Raw genomic sequence first — 16,393 nt, forward strand, 5'->3', positions numbered from 1 at the left:
TATAAGCACCGCTCCTCCCCCCCCCCTCCGGACGTTTGAAATTCCTCGCGCGCCTAAAAGAGATACCGTCCTATCCATTATGGCTGATAGAGCGAGGGGCAACTATTTGATTGGCCTCTTCAGGTATCCGATTCCACGAATTGTAATTCTAATTGGCCAGCTTTTTCACAGAGCGCTCGTCCTCTTCTCTGATAGGCTGGAGAGTTCGCGGGACACGCCTTCGCTGTCGCTTTCTCAAAGCACGCCACTCCCCGTCTTCTGTTTGGCGGGATTCTCCGCAGGCCACGCCCAATGTACTGCAACTAGGCCACGCCTTCCAGCTAACGGAATGCTCTTGCTCCGCCCTTCTTTTTCCTCGCGTCTCCCCTTCTAACTGTCGACAGAGGGGGCTGGGATATAGATTGACTGATATGTATGTCGACCAATGAATATGCAGAGTTAAGCATTAACTTTTACGACTGGCTTAGGAATCGCCCTAATACTCCCGCCCTCCAAACTCTGTGCGAGGTGAGGGAGCGTTGGGGGAGGGGGGGTGCGTCCTGAGATAACTTGGTAATGACATATATAATTGTGTGTGTGGAAGAAATGGTCCCATTAATGTGAATGGGTGTGAGGGAGAGAACTTTCTTGACATTATCGCAATGTACTACAATGGCTGATGGCATGAACAAAGGAGAAACGAGGGGGAAAAATAGGCAAAATGTCCGCCCATTGAAACCCAAATATTATTGACAAATTAAGATTAGCTTTGCTAGAGATGGCCTGCTACAGCAATGCAGTGCTTTTTGCAAAAGGAAAGTATGAAAAATCAATTTGTAAAATTACAAATAAAACTAAGGCTGCAGTTTAGAGAAAGGTAGTCACACTTAAGGTTATACATAACTAATTTCCATCCCAATGACTTCAGTGAGACTTCTGATAGTAACTTTTTTGGGGGGGGGGATCCTTTATAGCATTATTGGCGAGTAAATCCCATTCAACTCTGAGTTTACTTCAGGCAGAGAGAGACCAATCTTTTCATCCATGAGAGATTTCCTCTGAATGCAAATAACCAGTGTGAAAGGACGACAAAGACTTGTGTCACTTTAAAGATTACCAGATTTGGCTACTATGTCAAGATTGGTCTCTCAGCCTGATTCCATACATGTTTACTCTGAAGTAAATCCTACTGAATTTAATGAGATTTACTCATTAATGGGATTTGTTCTTTTTGCTGCACAGCCACCCATCTGGAAGCAGCTTGAAAAGGACAATTTTTGTCAGGACTGCAGCAAGGATGTAAACTCCCATTCCATACTTGCTGTGTGATCTTGATAATTATAGCAGCCCAAGTGCTATTTGCATAGACACAATTAACATCAGCGTCTAGTTTGTCTGTTATATTTAATATTAATATATGGTGAAACCCCTTGATGTGTTACTTTTAAAAACATTTAACTTCCAGGAGGGCAGAGGTCTTGATAAAGGGAGGAAAACCCATTTCTTTCAGTTTTCACATGCAAATGGATTCCATCTCAGTTTCTAAACTGTTGGGCTTAGCCTTCTCAAGTGTAAATTTGATAGACAGGACAGGCACCATTTGCAATTGAGCAGAGAAAGCAAGTAATCAAGGGACCTACCACAGATGGAAAATACAAAATTTAGTCATTCAACAGCAGATTCTTACACAGGTGATCTTATAAAGCAGCGGTTCTCAACCTGTGGGTCACGACCCCTTTGGGGGTCGAATGACCCTTTCACAGGGGTCGCCTAAGACCATCGGAAAACACATATTTCATTTATTTGTAATTAGGAATAGATATCTCACAATATATAATAACATTGTTTTTGTGATTAATCACTATGCTTTAATTATGTTCAATTTGTAACAATGAAAATACATCCTGCATATCAGATATTTACATTACGATTCATAACAGTAGCAAAATTAGTTATGAAGTAGCAACGAAAATAATTTTATGGTTGGGGGTCACCACAACATGAGGAACTGTATTAAAGGGTCGCGGCATTAGGAAGGTTGAGAACCACTGTTATAAAGGGTATAGAGCCTGCAGCTGCCAAGGTTGCTGACTCCCCTGTTGCCACCAAATTTCCTCCACTAGCGAGCCTAACAGATTGCTCTTTTCTCACTGGAAGGAGCATTTTGTATCAGGTTCACTGGGGGAGGGGCTGGAGAGACACAAGCTTCAGATTGCTTTTTCCCTGCTGTTAGCAGTGATTTGTATCAGGATTACTTGTGCATGTGTGCAGCCCGACCCCACAACCCAGTTTCTCATGTTTCCCTTGGGGCCAAAAACATTGTGCACCTTTTTCTTTTAACGTGAATATCAACAAACAAAAATACATTGTGAAAACGGGGGGAGGCGGAGTTAATATTTATTTGTTTATTTAGAATATTTATATATCGCTCCCCATTGAAAAATTTCGGAGCGGTGTACAAGGTAAAATGAAAATAAAAACAGAATAAAACAGTTAAAACAAAATTTAAAAGAAGCAAAAACAGAAATCCAAGGCTGCATGTTAAAGAAAGACTTCTTGGAATAAAGATTTTTCAGGAGGCGCCGAAAGGAGTACAAGGTTGGCGCCTGCCTGACCTCCAGAGGCAGGGAATTCCACAGGAGGGGTGCCACCACGCTGAAGGCTCTTCCCCTGGTGGATTCCATTCGGAGGATGGATCTAGGTGGAACCACCAGGAGAAGGCCCTCGGATGACCTCAGTGACCGGGCAGGTTGGTAAGGGAGAAGGCCCTCTCTCAGGTATCCTGGTCCCAAGTTGTTTAGGGCTATATATACATAATATATACGAGGGTTAATATATACATTGTGTATATAAAATTGTCATTTTCCATCATGTGTACCGTTCAAAAGTTTACACCTTAAACTGGGACTTTATTCTGAGGTTATATCATCTTCAACTCCTAGGCGAAGTAACCTAATGTTCAGTTTTATTAATATAAAATGTAGTTGCAATTGGAGACAGTTCCAAATAGCAACTGGGTTTTAAAAAAATGGGGGACCATCTATCCTTGGTTTCTTCTTCCCAGCAACACTTGGGAGGGTCCCAGATGCAATGTGAAACCGTCTTAATACCTGGTAGAACCTAATCTGAATGTTAAGGTTGTAACTAAATGCAAATTCCCAAGGCATGAGCCTGAACCATTTTTTTCCTCCTATCCCCATTTTTTCTCATCATGCCTGATGAAGAGTAATGGGAAACTCAAAAGTTTGCTTGGTATTTTGTGACTTTTGTTGGCCTAATATCACAATGGTGATATCAATTTACAAAATGTGTTTTGGTCATACAAAAAGCAATCCTGTATCCAAAATGGCACTTCTGGATTGTATGTCAAGAAACATACAAATATTAATGGAGATTATCACTTTGGCTTGATGACTTTGCCTCAGTGCAATATTCAGGTCTAGTTCCTATATGTATATTGCAATCATTTTTCAAAAAATGAAAGGCTGTGGATTGCCTTTTGTTTCCAAAAAAGTTGCTAGCCAATCTCCAATATCTTAGGTACACTTCATAGTAGTTAATCATGCCCTTTCTGTAATGTTTTATGTCAAGATGCATATACAAAAATATGAGAAAGAACAAGTCCAACAGGCCTTATGATCAAGTCTGTTTATATATGTTACGGAAGATAAAACAGCCACACAGAGATCTGTCCCCATCCACACTGCTCAACATTTTTAATTTTTATAATTTTGTATTTCAAGAAAATTTTGTAAGGGCTTTTAATAGTGGGATGAATAAAAATCTAGCTATGTGTATTCTCCCTGACCAGGTTCAGACAATTAGCAGAGGCAGAAGCCACAGTGGTTTCTTTTCCCCACCCCATGTGAACAGCTTGCACACTTGCCATTTCCTTAATTACCCCCGGCATAGCATGGTTTGTCATGTCATCCAAAACCATTGAGGTGTGCGGTGAGGATGGATTCCAAAGCATCCTATAACCCCATACAACAAGCCATGGTTAGACAGGGAAGCCTCAAGAAGTGGTCGTCACCATCTCCTTAAAACTTAGCTTCATCCTGGCATTAACATGCTTGTATTTTCCTGCCAACAGCAGACAATGAGAAGAATCCAGATTATTCTTACTACACGTTACAGCAGGGCAGGGAGAAACTCAAAATGAGGCTGTAGTTTTCTGTATAACATCTTGTTCTGCTTATTATACACATGTGTGCATGCAATATATTACAGTATCTTTCCCTCTGCCCATTTCACTGCCTCTTACTGGACTCTAATAACTTGAGAGATACATATCATTTGCAAAGCTAACGGTTGAGAACTTGTTTATTGATTTGCTGAACACTGTTTTGTTAGCAGCAGTTGCAGTAAGCATAATTCAGAAAGAACTATCTTGGTCACATTCTGTTTTGACTAAGACAACAGTATTAATATGACAAGAGCATTAGGTCACAATATTTCTACAAGAGCCAGTTGCATTTCTACAGGCAAAAACTAATCATATGTCAATACCTTCTGGTAGGAAAAACCGCAGTGAAAGTCTACCCAACATGGCCTTGGAATGTCAGGCCTGAGAGAGGAAAGCCAAGTAGGGTAGGAGGCACGCACAGGAATAGGTGCCTACAGGTTCAGGTAAGAAAAGCACCATTTGGTCCACATACAGTTGCCAGGTGGTTTTCAGGCTCAGTTAATATGCAAGTAGTTTAAAAATGAGCAGAAAGGCTTAGTGATGGAGATGGGGAAACAAAAGAATGGTAACTTGGACAGTTGTTAAAGCTTCATTTGCACACAGAATGCAAATGAGGGAACGTTAGCAGCATTTGTCAGAACTGAAAATGGTGTTTGGGAGTCACAAAGAGTACTTTACAAGTTCTGCTACCAGAAAACCAAGCAGTTTCCACCTCTGCTCTTCAGAAAACCATTTTTCATAGTTCGGTGGCCCCTCCCATGAACCCCAAACCAAACAAGTTATCAATTGGCAAAGGTACTCTTCACAGCTGTTACGATGCTCTTTGCACTGATCCCAAACATGTCTAGAAGCCCAGATGGTTTTCCACTCCGGGGCACGTTTGACACAGCCAGGCTCTGAACTAAGATACCAGGTTCTCTTGAGACCACTGCTGCCACAGCTTCACCAATACCTCCTAGGGAGAGAGATAGTAGTTAGTTTCAACTGGAATGCACACTTGATTCAATCTGGTTAATTTAACACTTTCATACAACAGTGCTGAGTTGCAAAGACAAAATATGTACACACACACTCATGTCCTGTCAAGTATTATGTTCGTGCCTTCCAGGAGCATTTGTACTTCCAATTTCCTTTCTTGTGTAAGTCATGTAAAAGCATGTTTGTCCTTTTGCTTGGCTCCCAGAGTTCACGAGGAGTTCGAAGAGCTTGCCTCTTAACTTCTGACTACAATAAAAGCTATTTGGCCACATAACTCACAGCTGACTACTCATTTGCTCAGCAAGCCAGTCTTAAAGAACATCATGGCCACCTTTCATGTGAGAAGGAAACTTCTTCTATACACAGCATGGCCATTGATTCTTAGTCCCCAAATAACCCCCCTACTTTCATAAGAGGGGGACATAAGTGAAAGCAAGAGTTATGAGACTACAGAGATCTTTTTAGAGGCACATAGGAGTGTTAAACCTCCCAGCAGCCATTTATAGGCAACATTTAACCTGCAGCTCATTAGCTGTGAGTTCCCAATATAAACATTTTTCTTCCACACAGAAAAGAATGGTCTTTTCTATTAAAGATTGGGCACTTGAAAGATTCTGGCAATATTCCGGAGCTCACATATAGCCACATGTGCACAAGTGGTTATTGTGGGAGCAAAAGCTCTGGTCAGAAAAACAAGATAGGACAAATTTACTGGGATAGGTTGTCTTCACAAGCATCCTGTGCTAAAGTTACAGAGCTGCAGCCAGTTCCCCCAGTCATGTCTGAAATAACAGTATTGAGTTCACAGATTACCCTCTTTGTAGTGATCTTCAACGGTGATGATGCGGCCCCCAGTGGCTCTGGCACTTGAGATGATAGTGTCAGCATCCAAGGGTTTGATTGTAAAGGGATCAATTACCCGGATATGGATTCCTAAAAGAAAGCAAAATATTTCTGGGAAGGATGGAGCACAGAACTGCAGAGGAAAAGGAGGGGGAAGAGAATCAAGTAAATATCTTGAACTCCTCCACTGGCAAGATTTCTGTATTTCATTACCTTGTTTGGCCAGCTCATCAGCAGCTGCAAGGGCCTCATGGAGCGTGACGCCTGCTCCAATAACTGTAACCTTGTCATCATCACTCTTACGCACAATCTACAAAAGATAGACACAAGATTCTAATATGCCAAAAGAACACCCTATAGAGATAAAAACATAATGCAAACGATGCCTTGGTTCCAATTTGATTCAAGAAGAGGGATGTTATTTAAGATTAGATTTAGAAGGTGGCTGTTAAGAACAGTTTGCACTGTATTCTTATTCTATGGTTGCCAGCCAGTACATATTCAGCCAAAGGCCTTTATATACAACGTACAAATTGCATTACACACAAACAAAAGCTGGGTCACCAAGATGATAAAATCAAGATGCCCTCCAGTTTCACTTTGCTGCAATAGCAAAATTCCACCAGGGCCTTATATTTCTATTTCCTGGGAGAATTTTGTGCTGAACACCAGGGCAGCTTTTGAAAAACACAAGAGGTTTACTTGGATTTTGTGTGCTTCAGCAAAATACTCTTTGTTCTATCCCAAGCCACCTAAAGAATCCCTATTTAGACCACAGCCTGCTTCAATGTCTGCCTGTACACAACCTCTCTAACATTCTTCTGCGGAAGACACAATATCCTACAGCTGTGCAATCCTTCTGGCCTGTCTTAGTAACTTCATAGTTATACGGCCAAGTCATGTTAGTCCTCTGCCACCTAGCGTTAGACACATGTATGACTCAATGATGCAATTCTATGTACTTTTTTTGATGTGACAAGATCATATTTTTGGGCTTTGGCCAACAAGACTGATTTATATTACAGCCTTAGTTTAAAATATAAGATCAGTATTACTAACTATGAATGCCTACTAGTCTTGTCTTAGTATGCCTGCAAGATGTCTGCCACTTCACAGCACCTGCTAAATGAGGCCAAGATCTTCCCGTCTTTGAAGTCATTTAAGGTGCAATTCTAGAAATGTTTAGAGCGAAAAATAGTCCTATAATTCCCAGCCACTTGTGGATAGCTTAAGGAATGCTGGGAGTTGTAGGGGGGTTTTTTCTATCTAAACATACACATGTTCAGAATTATATACATCAATTTGCTTGGAAGAAAAAGTTCCACTGATGCCACACTTCTTTCCAAGTGTGTTTAGGATCATGTACACTGTTGTTCAAAAATAAGACCATACTTCTCCCAGCACCAGATCAGAACAGGTGTTATATAATGGTGCCTAAAATTCCGAGGCCAGAGCATAGCCAGATATCATATTACTCAAGTTGCAATGCTCAACTCTTTCTCCTGCAGAAGAGATTATAGCTCTTTACCTTGGCATGGCCAATTGCAAACTTTTCTTCCTGAGAGTACAGGACGGGAGTCTCTGGACGGCTGGTTCGAATGAAGCATATCCCCTGAAGATCAATGAGCACATTTCAGAGGAACAGAAAAATAGTAGAGCTCTTATCAATATCCCTTAGCAACAGACATTCTGGTGTGCAAGATGTCACAGTAGGGTCCAAAGGGTTATGTAAACACCAAAATTATACTGACAAGTTGGAGGTCATTTAGAAGGCACAGAAATGCAGAACAATGTGCTTCAAGCAGTATTTTACATCTTTTTAGGGCTAGGCCCTCACAAAGCAACATACATTCAAGACAAAAGGCAAGAAACAAAGATACAAGTTGCCACATTAGCAATCGTACAGGATACATTGAGGGGCTCTCAAATGCATAGCGTAGTTACCAACTCAGATTAAAGTCAGCACTGAAGAGGAAGGTCATCTAGCCTTGCCTGAATGCCTATATAGAAAGGGTGAAGAGCAAGACAACAGGAAGGGAGTTCCAGAGTTTAGGGGCCACCAACAAGGAAATCCTCTCTTGTGCATGCCAACCTGACCAATCTTAAAAGCTGGCTCTCAAGAAGGACCCCTGAGGCAGATCTTAACGTATGGGACAGGACTGTATGGAAAAAAGCCAGCCTTCAAATATTAGTCCCAAGCCAATTAAGGTTTGCCAGTGCAACTGACTCAGAATCAGATTTTTTCCCCCCTTTCTGTCCCCCACCTGCATCCAGGCAACCACATTTTGCAACAGCTGCAGTTTCTGGACCACCATCAAAAGCAGACTCATATAAAGCATGCTACAGTAGTCCAGTTTGAAGGTAACCAGTGGATGGGTAACAGAGTCCAGATCTGACCACTCCAGATAAAATTGCACCTGGCATACAAGCCAGAGCTTGTAAAAGGAACTCCCAGCCACAGCCACTACCTGTGTCTTGCCAGACAACAACAAATCCAGCAGCATCCCCAAGCTGCACAATTGGCTCTTTAAGTGGAGTGTAACCCCAGCCAAGAGGAGTTACACACCCCAATCCAGACCTGCCAACTTCCTAACCCATGTAACCTTAGTCTTTCCCAGATTAAGATTGTTTGTTCTCCCTCATCCATCCCTGTGCCATATCCAGGCAATTGTTCAAGCGTTCCACTGCCTCCCTTGGATTTTTAGGTTGAAAAAATAGGTAGAGCCTTGTGTCATCTACTTATTGATGACACTGAAGCCCAAACTTTGGATGACACAGGTAGATCTGACTTTCATCTCACACAACCTCCACTCAAGCAGCTATTATAACCTTAGTCAGCTTGATATAACGTACCTTCAACAAGCTTTGTGACAACCAACATAAAAGTACTTACAAGAAGATGCAAACAGCAAGAATTGTGATCCCAAAGTGTCAGCTTCTAGCTCCAGGGGCAACAGACCCAACTCACCTGCCTGAGTTGGTGATACTGTCTCAATCTAACCAAGCCTGGGCCCAAATGTGAAGCATTCTTGGATGTATATACCTTGGTGTTTGCTGCCAGACAGACAGCATGTTCAGTGGCGACCGCATCACTTGGATAGAACACAGTGCAGCCTGGAATGGTTCTGAACATGGCAATGTCTTCCAGGGCCATCTGAGAGGGTCCATCCTCACCTGGGGAGGAAGGGCAACAAGGAAGAGGTAACAGCATAACCTATTTGCCATGGTAGAGAAATATAACCGTTCAATATCTATGCCATGCATCTAGAATAAGAATAGCACAATTATTCCTTCTAATACTAGGAAGGCAATCATATTGTGTAAGTTGTGCAATGCAGGATTAATTTCACAAGTCCTATAGGGCATACTACCGAATCCAAGCTTCCAGCTGTGCCTGAACTCCACCAAGATTTACTACATAGTTACTTATCTCGGCAATTCCAGAAAGAGAATTGGGTCAATTATATCAAGAACTTTCTCTCAGAGCTGGTTGCTTTGGTACATCTAAGATATACAGATGGTCATTTAAATGAAAGAGGATAGAGAAGAGAGCGAAACACAAAACCCCAGCACACAGACAGGGCCTGTTTGCACATAACAGTGGTAAATAGAATATTACACTTGTAGACTCAACTCATCCTGACAAGGATAAAGCTAGAAAAAAAAGAACTGCTATAAGGTATATCAATCCAAGTACAGAGTCTTCAGTCACATCTCTTGATTCCATGATTATCTTAACAACCATAGAGGCTGGAAACTGGGGTGAGGGAGTGTTAAATGAAAGCAGGGATTCTCTGAAAACTAAACTTTGCACCCTTTAAGGTTTTTTCCCCTCCTGTAGAATTGCAGCACACACACCATCCTCAACTTAGAATACTTACTGATACATCTTTTCACTTGACAAATTCTGCTAATCTATTAAAACTTAATCTAAACCCAAAATTCTTCTGTACGAGAGCTTTCTAGATTTGCTAAGGGTATCGTGCTTAAGTAGTTGATGAAAGGACATATGCATCTTTAGATCTGGTATACAGCCAGCTGGAACATCAGATTAAATTCACCGCTGTTGTTCTATCAGCATGTTGCATTTGGAACCTTTAACCACAACCCTTTCAGATCGGAGGACTTTTAACTTTTGCCCTCTATGACCTGGTTTGCAAGATACGATAAGCCATGATGGGTTGCCACCACAGGTTGCTTCAGGGTAGCTTGTCATGACATCCAAACCCGGAGCAGTTTGTTCATCATGGGTTTCTTTTCCATAAACACACCATTCTGAGAAATCATGGCAGGTTCAGGGTGACTTAAACCCAGCAGGGCAAATTCATTGTGGGTTGTTGAGAATGGTTAGAAAGCTGCCCAGCAAGAGCTTTGAAATCCCCTGCCACTTCTCACAATCTCGCTATTGCCATCCTGCCTCATCCCTTGTCAGTGCCCTTCACCCCAAGCTCCTAAAAACAGAGAAGGAAAGACACCAGGGAGTGTCCTGAACATGTTCACAACCTTTGGGGGAGTGTCTTGTGCAAGTGTATACATTCAAAAGTCCGCTGCTATGAAATTTGCATAATTTTCCCCTCTACTTTTCGGCTCTGCCATGAAATTTGCCTGTATTTACCATTCCCACTCCCAGCTCGGTCTTGAAATTTGCATATATTAACTGATCAACCTCAGTTATCTGATCCACCTCCCTTGTTCACCTTGAAATTCACGTATCTTTACCTGCTGTGCTTTGAAGTTCAGATATCTTTACTGATCTACCTCACTCTGCCTTGAAATTTGGTGGAGGGAAGTGACAGCCACAAAGTGGGGAGGAGCCAAAAGCAGGAAGAGCTTTCTGGGTGGTTGTAATTATTCGGCAGTATGTGAAGCAGCTTTCTTTTTTTTTTAAAAAAAAATGTTAGCTAACAAGGCAAGCCTGTAAGTGTCGGACGAAATTGACAAGAAAGGGATATCAATATGCTGAGCTAATTAGTGATCAGGCAAACTTGCATTCCTGTGCACTTGTGCAAGACCTGAAATTAAAAAAAACTAAAATAAAAAGGGTTGCAAATGTGTTACTGGCTTTATAAGGGCTCAGAAAATTATATGCATTTGGTGATCTGATGCGGCGGGGGGAACAGTTTTCCTCGTGAGCCGGCAACCCTGCTGGACCAATTGCAGAAAGGGTGCTGACGTAGGGAACGAGGAAATAAGGATTTCTGCCTAGGACACGTGCCATGAGCAAGTGAGAAGACTGAGGGGATAAATGAGCAATTGCAAGCTGCAGAGCACCTGATCATCTGTTGGGAGTAACAAGCAACCCAGAGTGGCTTATTCTAAGAGGGGATTACTGTGACGTGTGAACCTGCCCAATCTTTTTTAAAGGCAGATAGTTGTCCCCCAAACATGCTTGCTCAAAGTCACACAGCACGCCAGGAAGTGAGACTGGAGAACAGTCAGCATTCTTAGTACTCTTACTTCTCTTCCAAAACCCACATATCTCCTCAGGTAAGCTACCGCTTGCTAAGAGGAATGCATGATTCTCAAGAACCCACAACAACTGTAAACTATGTAGCAGAGTAGAAAAGAGCCAGTGTGGAAAGAGTGTCACAGGGGAGATTACGTTCAAATCCCCACTCATTCATGAAGCTCACTGGGTACCCCAGGGCTAATCAAGTTCTCACTAGCCCTTACCTCACGGCACTGTTGTGAAAATAAAATTGGTGAGGAGGGGGAGAACTATGTATGCTACCTTGAACCCTTGAAGAAAAAGCATGCTATAAATGTAACAAATAACAAAAGGGATTCACACGTCAGGCAGTTCTTACCAATAGAAACCCCACAGTGGGAGCCACAAAGGTTGATGTTTGACTGCGAGATGGCACCCATCCGGATATGGTCAAATGCCCGGGAGAAAAAGGCTGCAAAGGTGCTGGCAAATGCAATGGTGCGGTTCCTAGCAGCACAGCCCAGAGCCACACTGACCTGCAGAACAAGACAAGGTGTCATCGCAAGTCTTCGTCCACGAGAGACAGCACTGCATTTCACATTCTGAGGCTTACCATGTTCTGCTCAGCAATGTAACACTCTATAAAGCGTTCAGGATGGGCTTGCTTGAAAATCTCAGCAAAAGTAGAGTTCTTAGTGTCGCCATCCAAGACTACTACCTGGCTGTTTGTATTTCCCAGCTTTGCCAGAGCTAAACCATAGGCTTTGCGAGTGGCCATCTGAAAAAGTAGGAAGTCACATTATAATCCGCTACAAGATATCTTTAATTTCCCACTAAGACAAAGAGACACACCTACTCTGACAGGAACAGATTCAGTTTCCGTGGACATCTTCACATTTTTCTCAGCCCTTCCTCAAACCCCTCCCCCTTCACAAGCCTAGAAATTCTCTATTTTTCTTGGCTAGAAAAGGCTTGCAAACCCCCACACATAAACACATGCCAGAATACAGGAATTTTTAAAACTAAATTGCTGTACTGGCGGGGGCGGGGAGAAAGAATGGTCCAAAATCTTCTCCCAAATTCAATATACTGATGTGTTTTTGGTAATTCTGCATAATTTTTTGTGACTTGCATAAAGTTTGCTTCATCCACATACTATCCTAGGTTGTACATAGGACTTGAATTGTTGGGTCTTGTCATCAGACTGGAAACATGGAATTGAAAGTGGCAGGGGAGGGAATGACCTCATGGGATGTGGCTGCAAAGCAAGAATAGGCAATTTGTGCCCCCCCAGATGTTGTTGGCCTACAACTCCAATCAGCCCAAGACTGCATAGCCAACGGTAAGGGATGTGGGAGTTTCAGACCAACATCTGGAGTGAAGAAAAAAAATTCCAAGCTGCCTGATTTATGTAGTACCTTATCCCCAATTTTGTAGGCGGGCGGAGAAGGCATCTTGATATCCACAATGCTGATCTGTGGCACATCCTGAGCAGGCGGTTGGGTAGACAAGACCTTATTAGTCTGGATTTGGCTCTGAATAGTGTTGATGATGGACTCCACTTTGTCCTTTGGCATGGGTTTTCCATGCCAATTGTCAGCATTCTCCACATCTGAGACAGAGAACAATTACTAGGTCCCATCCAGTGACGGAAATTGGCTGCAACCATCCCCTGTCATCACCCATTACTACCCCCAGACAAAGGTACAGTGCTCACCTGGGATTCCTCGCCCTTTGAAAGTCTTGGCCACAATAGCTGTGGGCTTCCCCTTCAGCTGACTTGCTTGCCACAAGGCTCGACACAGTTCCTCCACATCATGTCCATCCACAACATAGGTATTCCACCTAGCAAAATAGGAGAAGTTTGTACAATAAGCAGGCTCCTTGCCAGGGCAAGAGCAAATGCAGCCAGCAGCGCTTACCCAAAGGCTTCACAACGCTTGCGGTAGACATCAGTGTCGTGGCACAGCGGGGCTGCTTCACTTTGACCCAGCCTGTTGACATCAAAGATGGCTACCAGGTTGTCCAATTGATAGTGGGATCCAAATTGCAGGGCTTCCCACACAGATCCCTCCGAGGACTCTCCATCCCCCAGCAGGCAGTACACTCGGTAACTGGGAGAGAATAAGGCACATCAGGGTCCAATGTGAGCAGGGGAAGAGAAAAGATGGCTCTTTTCCCACAAGCTGTCGTTTGTTTTTCTGCACCACTGCTGAGTTCCCCACTAGGCCCAAGACAAGAAGAATAAAGGAACTTCCTACGCAAGAAGCAACAGGCTTCATTATGTAGATATTTCCGCTTTCATTCGTAGTTTCTCACCTAGCCTTATCAAAGTATTTGCCTGTGTAGGCCATTCCGCAGGCAGCTCCCAGGCCCTGTCCCAATGAACCAGTGGCGACATCCACAAAAGGCAGCCTCTGTTAAGCCAAGAGAGGAGAGGTAAGAGTGCTAGGAACATAAAATGAGTACCATGATATGCTAGCTATCCGTTACAAATTACTCCCATGATGTCTATATCTGTCTTTGTTCTGTATCCTCTCTGGATTTGGATACAACTCTCTCTCTCTCTCTCTCTCACACACACACACAGTGAGTGAGCACTTAACTACCCCCTACCCCAGCAACACACATGCTTTTCTAAGCAACCAGTCCTGTAATTGAGGCCCACTTTTAAAATAAGCCTACAGGTATTCTGCACAGTAGAACAAGGTCCATTTCAAAGGCTAACTATGTTTCTGCTGAGTAGAACAAGTTTCCATTTTAAAGGTTAACTATGTGCCCACAGTAACACAGAAGAGCTTCAGTTCAGCCCATTGTGAGCAAGCAAAAATAGTATTATACACTGCTTTCTTACCACTCAAGGACGATCAAAACAGCTTACAGATTAGCAAACCTAATCTTACAAAAATACAAGTCAATTAATAAAAAATACTTTACAGCCATCACAAGATTGCAACCAAAAATTATAAACACGAACAGGGTATCATTAAACACTGCATCTGAGGAGACACTTTAGGTACATTTCATCCAGTAACATTCCAAGTCAGTAGTGAAACATAACTAGGCCCTGTAGATAACAAGGAGACCAGAGATGGTCATTTGGTACAAACCACAAAGGCAGCCAGTGCCGCTCTAATAAAAGCACTTACTGGGGTTGGGTGGCCTTCCAGGTCACTGTCAATTCGCCTCAATTTCAGCAGCTCTGACTCCTTGATGTAGCCAGCCTCAGCCCATGCAGCATAGAGCACAGGAGCAGCATGTCCCTGTCAGAGGGAAGCAAAGTACATGAACATCAAAACGCAGGAGAATCTATTCAGTTTCAAAGATTACCACCCTAGGCCAAGGCTGCTCTATGCAAGAGTATGGAGAACTGAGCCCAACTTTCTGTTGCAATATGGGCCTCAGCCTAGCTCTACCTATCCTACAGCAAAAGCTTGCACCACACACCCCTTACCTTGGAAAGCACAAAGCGGTCACTGCTGGGATGGCCCGGCTCACTTGGTTTATAGCGCATGGTGTGAAAGAACAGCACAGACATTATCTCTGCTGCACTGCAGCATGATGTGGGGTGGCTGCAGAAAGAGAAAGCAAATGGTGGCATAAGGCTAACAGCAGAGACAAAAGAGTAAAGGCTAGAGACCGCCATTAGGGCAACCCACCCACCGCAGCATCAAGCTAACAGGGACTTCTCTGAATCCTGAGTTGATTGAAAGGGAAGCAATAAGATCCCTATGCAACTCATCTTCACCAAGAGACCCACATTTAGAATGGCCAAATCGGGGCAGCTCACACAGTTTCGTCCACCAGGGATCGGGCGAGTAGGTGTTTCAAATGAATGGGTTTGTGCAAAGCAGCTATAGAACCCAAAACCACCCCCTGCTCTCATCCCATGGATGAGCAAAACCCTCGGCCGCCAGTGATCGCCCCCCATCCCTTAACAAACTACCCGTGAGACAGAATCGGGCTACAAAAACCGCTTGTGCAAATCAACCTCTCAAAACTGAAGAGAGAACATCCAAAATAGCGGGGGCGTGGCGACTTTACCTCGCACAAGTTTCCCATTTTCACGCTTATTTGTTTTTTTTTTTTAAAAAAAGGACAAAGCATTTGTACGAAGGGATGCTGCTGCTGATGCCCCACGCCCCCGTACTAGAAAAGCGATGGTGATCCCTGCAAACTCCTTAATAAAGAAGGAGAGCGCGATACAGCTGGTTACCCAGAGTTTGAGGCGCAAGTAGCGCGAATGGAGTGGATCCGAAGGCGGTTGGCTGCGTCTTGTAGGGCCTGGAGACTCTTCTCCTCCAATTTAGGGTAGCTGCTGGCCATGATGAAGCTTCAAACGCCCAGATATTACAGAGCTTCTGCCGCCAAGCCCGCCTCCCTTTTCTATCCGGGTTCTCAAAGTCCCGCCCGCAGGAGGAAGTGAGATCAGAGGGGGAGTTGGCCCGGAAAAAAGAAGTGGGGTGTGCATGTGTGAGTCCAGCTCATCACCCCCTCGGTAAAGCACTGAGTGGCCACAGCAGGATGCAAGCGGCTTGCGCAAGGCCTACGCCATTTGCAAGCGCGCTAATTCATTGGCTACGGCTGGACAGTTTCTTCTCACATGATATTTGCCTTCCTCTGCCCTTTGATTTTATCGGCCGCCACGTGCTCCCCAACCAGCCACCCCCACCCCTGATTTCTAGCTCTAGCGCTTGGGAAAGCCGTGGCGTGGGTGACTGAACGAGAAACTAGAACCCATCTTTGCAACTATGGCAAATCGGGCCTCTTTGTCCTAGTGCAACGGCGGGTCAGAATCTGGCTCAGAGTTCATTTCCGCAATAGAATGTGATCCTGGAATCTTTTTCAATTGTCTGTTGTTGTCTAAGATTCTAATTCTAGGGCCTTTTTATAAAAAGTAAAGCTTTCTCCTCCAAGAATGAGCCACCGTGCTGCAAGTAGAATCCCCGCCATGCCTCCTTTGTCTATAGCAAACTAGC

General features: G+C 43.6%; 1 protein-coding gene across 1 annotated transcript; it reads right to left on the reverse strand.

The window, feature by feature from the left end:
* Window positions 1-4,284: 4,284 nt before the first annotated feature.
* On the reverse strand, window positions 4,285-15,904 carry TKTL1 (transketolase like 1). The gene is made up of 14 exons (XM_063119337.1): window positions 15,631-15,904; window positions 14,869-14,986; window positions 14,564-14,677; window positions 13,734-13,831; window positions 13,337-13,528; window positions 13,132-13,259; window positions 12,833-13,026; window positions 12,028-12,192; window positions 11,794-11,950; window positions 9,030-9,160; window positions 7,515-7,598; window positions 6,200-6,296; window positions 5,957-6,076; window positions 4,285-5,120 (listed from the first exon to the last, which is right to left on the reverse strand). Exons 1-14 carry the CDS (start codon window positions 15,738-15,740, stop codon window positions 4,948-4,950), a joined length of 1,881 nt encoding a protein of 626 aa, XP_062975407.1. The 5' UTR covers window positions 15,741-15,904; the 3' UTR covers window positions 4,285-4,947.
* Between the last annotated feature and the right edge of the window lie 489 nt (window positions 15,905-16,393).

The sequence above is a fragment of the Elgaria multicarinata genome, chromosome 3 (assembly GCF_023053635.1).
Source record: "Elgaria multicarinata webbii isolate HBS135686 ecotype San Diego chromosome 3, rElgMul1.1.pri, whole genome shotgun sequence".
Taxonomy (NCBI): Eukaryota; Metazoa; Chordata; class Lepidosauria; order Squamata; family Anguidae; genus Elgaria; species Elgaria multicarinata.